Here is a 6,128-nt window from a genome sequence, read left to right as displayed (position 1 = left end):
AGCCACCTGGGGCATGCGATGCTTGGTGCTGGAATCCTTTGTAAGCAACAGCATGGAAATCTTCAATGCCACTCTCTGAACCCTTGCTGGCCCTGAAAGCACCCAGGAAACGGAATTAGCTCAATACAGGTGTATATCTTTGTCAGTGCTCGGGCAGAAGCCTAGAATGCAAATTACGGAATAAGGCTTTAGTAACAGCTGCTTCAAAAAACGTAGATGAGACAAGACCCACCTTAATCGTGTGACGCGATAGCGTAATGTGATAATGTCCAGATATACGGAAGTTGTTAATCCCTACTTTACATTCATAGATCCCTGGGGGTCCTCATGCCCGTCTTGGTGCAATGTTGCTGCGGTTAAGTTATGCGCCATGCCCGGGGATGGCAGCGACTACCAGCGGTGGGCCTTGTGCGGCGCAGGTTATTCTTCCCGTGCGACCAATCATTAATGTACTGCCATCTGCCACGGTGGGCAGTTTGCTCACAATCAGGTGGGCAGGTTGTGATGATGGTGCAAGTGCACGTGACCTAGTTGGCTCAGCTGCCTTCTAGGTTGCTCTCTGGCTAGTGCGTTTTCGGAATTCCAAAAGCTGATATGGCTATTACTAATGGCCGTCTATAAAATCTCTAATTGCACTCAGCCGCCTGTTGGCAATAGGTAACAAGTTAACTAGTAGAATTTAGTTAAATACTCTACCTTGTAGATAGGCGATCTGCGTGTTTTGCTGAAAACTAGAATTATAGGTCTAAAAGGTCTGCATGGCGTTGTCAATGCCCACGGTCCTTTTGTTGGCAGCATGTTCGTGATCAAGATGGAGGTCTCGGTTAAGCTGTTCGGCGTGATCACCATGTCTCTGTCCTTCTGCGGCTGCGTGGGTGCGCTTCGGGAAAACAGCCGCCTGCTGAACGTGTACTCCTCCTTAATCACGGCGCTGCTGCTCATCAACCTGGTCGTGGGCCTCATCGTCTTCTTCCTGCCGTCTCAGATGAAGAAGATGCTCTCCGAGACATTCTCCATTGAGCTCATCGTCCACTACCGAGATTCGCCGGACTTCCAGAGGCTCATGGACAGCATGCAGGTAACCTGCAAGAGCCTCGCGGAAAAAACAGTTTACAGCGGATTTCTAGCATCTGTCTATGAAAACCGGCCGCCATATATAAAAAACAGGCCGAGAAAGTGGTTTTGTTGTATTTTCTTCTCTATAAAACAGTGCTGTAAGTACACGTTAAAACCAACTCTATGGCTCTTGAATTTAGTTATCACAATCCTACGCGCATGTTCGTAAGGGGATCGTTGTGGACGTTTCTCTCGTTCATCTCGAGACGTGAAATAACGTTTTCCTCACATCATTAGGCGCCTCACTAGATAACTTTTTCAGTTTTTTTTCAGTTGCCAACCCAGAGGTTCTCGACCAGCGGCTACTAAAAAGATGCGGCAGGACTCAGCCAGATGGCGTAGTAAACCGACGTCATGCTAAACGTTGAAGTAGAGTTTAAAGGAATGCTTCTCTTGCCCTACCCTCGCCATTGCCCTAGAACGAATTATAAAGCAGCATCGCAATTCATATCCCAAAGCCCTTTGATCATTTAGGTCACGAAACTCCCCATGTGGTCCATCTATTTAAATCTCGCACAATTAATTGCACGAAGCCCGTAGCCCAGCGCTCTGTAGCACCACTTCCGAGATTTCGATGTACGATGGCTAGTGGTGAAGGCGCTTGGCTACTTAGCCGTAGCTCCCGGATTCGAACCCGACTGCCCCTGCCTCGTTTCTATAGAGGCGAAAAACAAAAAGGCGCCCGTGTGCTGTGCGATGTCAGCGCACGCTAAAGATCCCCACTTGGTCGAAATTATTCCGGAGCCCTCCACTACGGCACCACTTTCTTCCTTTCTTGTTTCACCCTCTCCTTTATCCCTTCATTACGGTGCTGATCAGGTGTCCACCGGGATACGTGAGGCAGTTACTACGCTATCTAGTTTCCTCAAAACCAATACTTCATTATCAATTTTGCTTTGCGGTGCTCAAAACCTAATTACAGTGGAGACACACAGGTGGCGCCACCATCTCATGAACAATCCCCGTGGAGATAATAATAATAATAATAATAATAATAATAATAATAATAATAATAATAATAATAATAATAATAATAATAATTGGTTTTGGGGAAAAGGAAATGGCGCAGTATCTGTCTCGTATATCGTTGGACACCTGAACCGCGTCGTAAGGAAAGGGGTAAAGGATGGACTGAAAGAAGAAAGGAAGAAAGTGGTGCCGTAGTGGAGGGCTCCGGAATAATATCGACCTCTGGGGATCTTTAACGTACACTGACATCGCACAGGACATGGGCGTCTTAGCGTTTTTCCTCCATAAAAACGCAGCCGCCACGGTCGGGTTCGAACCCGGGAACTCCGGATCAGTAGTCGAGCGCCCTAACCATGGAGATCATGCTGAGATTTTATTTCCATGGTTGCACAACTAGTAGGCATTAGAAAACTACGGTATTCGATGACAGCGATGAGGAGTTACAAGGGGAGACAGTACGAGTTTAATGACACCCGAAAATATGTTCCACGTCATGCGACTGCAGGAGAGGATGCAGTGCTGCGGAATCTCGAGGAGGAATTTCCGGTACCGGAACGCCAACATGTACTTAAACTGCTCCCGCGCTAAGCCCAGCAACGAGCGCTGCTCGGTTCCATACTCGTGCTGCAAACGAAATAGCAACGATCAGGTTGGTGTCAACGTTACCGAAAAATGTCTCTGTTGATATTCTTTTGATTTTATATCGTCAATAATAGAGCTTTCATTGGGTCTTCTTATTTTACGACGCAGTACATTTTTGTGCCAGGGCCTGACATTCGATGTCGCTTGTAATGTGGCGTTACTCCATATTCTCTATGCATTGTCGGCTCAACTCAATACAGTTTTAAAATATTTGACTGCCTTGAAAGAAAATGGTGAGGAGATATGTTTTAGCAAAAATACCACTCCAAGGATTGCGGGTGGTCCTGTGGTTTGAACATCTCGAACTCCAGAGAGCGGTGACGAGTACATGTAAACATAGCGTCCGCCATTACATTTGGGAAACACGGAAGCCGCTTTCCTAGGTTGGCACCTAGAGCTCTCATTATGCCTTTCCTTGTTTGGGCTCCGCCGAATACTTTTATGCATTAGTGGATACTGTGTTTGCGACTGCCGAATTTTGAGTAAAATTAAGTCAGTAGTGTCGCACCAGCAGTTTCGTTTGTGTGTGTACATGATCCCTGGTATTACCAGGCTGCAAGTTTCGTAATGTTAACTGCTAGACCAGTTTATTCATGACTTACGCCAATAGAACCAGCGGAGAGTAGGCTCAGGACAAGACAAAGAAGCAATTAACCCAACCATTTCACGTACAACTCCACGAAACAAATGACTCAGAAGAAGAGAAAGGGCACTTTTCCCTGAAACCAAGCTCTCTTCGTTGTCTTGTACTTCATCTGGAATTCATCTAGTTCGTTCAGTGATCACTTCCTGCAAGTTTCCTTCAGCAATGGGCCAGCAAGCCTCCTGAAGACTCCTGAATTTCTTAATAATAATAATTAAATTTTGGGAAAGGAAATGGCGCATTATCGGTCTCATATATCGTTGGACACCTGAACTACGCCGTCAGGGAAGGGATAAAGGAAGGAGTGAAAGAAGGGGTGCCATAGTGGAGGGCTCCGGAATAATTTCGACCACCTGGGTGACTTTAACGTGCACTGACTGACATGGCACACCAGACGGGCGCCTTAGCGTTTTTCCTCCATAAAAACGCAGCCGCCGCGGTCGGGTTTCTGAGTTTTTTTGTTTAACTTCCCTTCCATCGAAAAGCGGTAAACACGTCCACCTAGGAGCGAACACCTGTACTAAATCTATTGCCCCGCGATGTCGTCGCAGGCGGTGAGTTTGTCGTGCGGTCGCAACGTGCTCAACATGACCGACTACGACGCCTGGTTCCAGGTGTACACGGGCAACTGCCTCGACTCGGCTCACCGCTACGTGCGCGAGAACGTCACCATCATCACGGGCCTCTGCCTCGTCTTCGTCATCTTGCTCGCCTTCGTGCAGATGGTCACGCAGGCTCTCCTCGACGAGATACTCATCATCCGCCGCATCTACGAGAAGTTCTACGAGCGCGCTTACGACATGCGCGCCGCCCACGAGCAGACGGAGCCGACCGCAAACTAGAGTACGCTCACTCGCTTCCCCGGGCGTCGAGTGAGCGGAACTCAAAAGACTCTCAACAGGACATTACAAAGGCAGTGCACCTAAACTCACCTGATGATCGCTATCGCAATAATTCTCTTTCAAGCTCAAACAAATTGATTACTCCTTCAACAATGCATTATGAAGGAGCAATATGAACTGATTTATCTATGCTGACATTATATATGTGCGAACAATACTGCACCTCTAAAAGAACCTTTGAACCATAATGACGACTTGCGGTCACATCTATGCGAGTACTTCCACAAAGACCGCCTTGGCAAATTACCTCAGGGGTGCTCTGATATGACGACCGTCAAAGGCACATGTCTTCAGTTCTGACCTCTAAGCTGCGAAATATACTGAGTCCTTGCAGTTTGAGGAAAGATAAAAGATGGATCGGAAGCAGGTGAACTCTTTCAGTCCAGCAGGTGTCATGGGCCTTTCCGGGAGCCATCCGGATAATGTATCTCTACTGTTATATTAGTCGTGATCGCACGAACTGTATTTGTGGTCTCCCGTAGATCGGTCGCAAGACAACACAATATAAGAGCGAAAGACAAACCACTGTGCTGCTGATTGCTACGTGTGAAGCTTTTCCCCCGTGCCGCTGGATGTCGCTGCCTGCGTGAAGCCTGGTTAGTGTCGTTATAGCGCTTGTGTCTGCAGGGCTGCCGGCATACGGGTTTATTTCACACCGGCGATTGCCGAAAGTTTCTAGCAGTGTAACCCTCGTGGCCTGCATTACGACCAGCAAGGGTACATAATTGCATGTCCTCTTTATTCCGAGGAGACACAGGAACTGTTTTCCAAATCGCACATTACCGACCGCGCCACTTTGGCCCGTGAGATAACATGTTGCAAGGACTAGCAGTGATTCAGGACGGAGTCTGGACAGCGGGCAGCACTTCGATCACATACCTGCGCCCTCTTTGTCTTTAGCTGTGTGACCGCTGTGCTATCCTAGTGTCTCCGGTGCTGTTTGATTGATTAAGGCCATTTTCAAATGGAATTCTGTTTTGATATGCTTTGTTTTGTAGTCCAGCTCGCACTAACAATGTTCGCAACTGCCTTCCACTATAACCCGTCGTGTTTCTAAGCGCCGACCGTAGCACTACGGCACTGCGAAGCGATCGCTTCGTCAGCCTAATAGAGGAACTCATGTTAAAACATGCCCTATCATCTTCTGGACACTTCCACTGGCATCAATGGTGATGCTTGAAGTAGCCAGGTCTTGGTGGCTTCGTGTGTGTCAGGGCTCATGAAAAAATTTGTACCCTACCTGACGTGCGCTAGACGAACTTTCCATGAAATAGAACGCACCACCGATCAATTTTGTAGGGAGATAAATGGGAACCTTATTTCCATTTACGACTGCCCTGTTTTAGTGAGTCGGCGAACAGTGAAGTCGGTCAAAAACGGCACGCTGAGACCGCAGTTTCTGGCGCCGAACATATCAGCGTCGTTTTCCAAGAGGCGCGATTACAATGTACAGCCTCGAAAGGTCCCGGGACTGACGTCTCATTTTGTGAACTTAGGTGTCGGAGCTAGTGAATTGAGCGCGATTATACCATTATTAAGGCGCTTTTGGTTTTCTACTAGGCGTTGAATCCTTTCCGCCTCGTAAGCTGTACACTATAATAATTGAACTCGGGAAATATTGTGGTTATTCGATGCCAGCCCAGAGTAAGAAAATAAAATTCCAATAAGGATTGATGCCAGGCAGCGAGACACGATCTCGTCAATGCAATTCACTGCTTGTTTACAGGAGGCATTCCGAGGCCTGAATTGGCAACAATTGGGGTGAGATTTAGTTGAGAGTACAGTAGTAATCTGCGATTCGCTAATGACCATGCCTTACTGTGTTACGAGATTAGCAGACATTCGTGATCAGTGAT

At 47.5% G+C, this 6,128-nt stretch overlaps 1 protein-coding gene across 1 annotated transcript; it reads left to right on the top strand.

Annotated features, from left to right (window-relative positions):
- The first annotated feature begins 370 nt into the window (after positions 1-370).
- Positions 371-4,212, top strand: LOC144109569 (tetraspanin-33-like). Its single transcript, XM_077642389.1, has 4 exons — positions 371-399; positions 796-1,078; positions 2,591-2,734; positions 3,922-4,212. Exons 1-4 carry the CDS (start codon positions 371-373, stop codon positions 4,210-4,212), a joined length of 747 nt encoding a protein of 248 aa, XP_077498515.1.
- Positions 4,213-6,128: the final 1,916 nt, after the last annotated feature.

Source organism: Amblyomma americanum, chromosome 11, assembly GCF_052857255.1.
Source record: "Amblyomma americanum isolate KBUSLIRL-KWMA chromosome 11, ASM5285725v1, whole genome shotgun sequence".
NCBI lineage: Eukaryota > Metazoa > Arthropoda > Arachnida > Ixodida > Ixodidae > Amblyomma > Amblyomma americanum.
The sequence above is the reverse complement of the archived record's forward strand: the minus strand, read 5'-3'. Positions and strand labels throughout refer to the sequence as shown.

Coding starts and splice junctions, on each gene's coding strand:
- LOC144109569 (XM_077642389.1), top strand. CDS start 371: ATGCCCGGGGATGGCAGCGACTACCAGCG. Junction 1,079..2,590: donor GGCTCATGGACAGCATGCAG/GTAACCTGCAAG, acceptor ATGCGACTGCAG/GAGAGGATGCAGTGCTGCGG. Junction 2,735..3,921: donor AACGAAATAGCAACGATCAG/GTTGGTGTCAAC, acceptor ATGTCGTCGCAG/GCGGTGAGTTTGTCGTGCGG.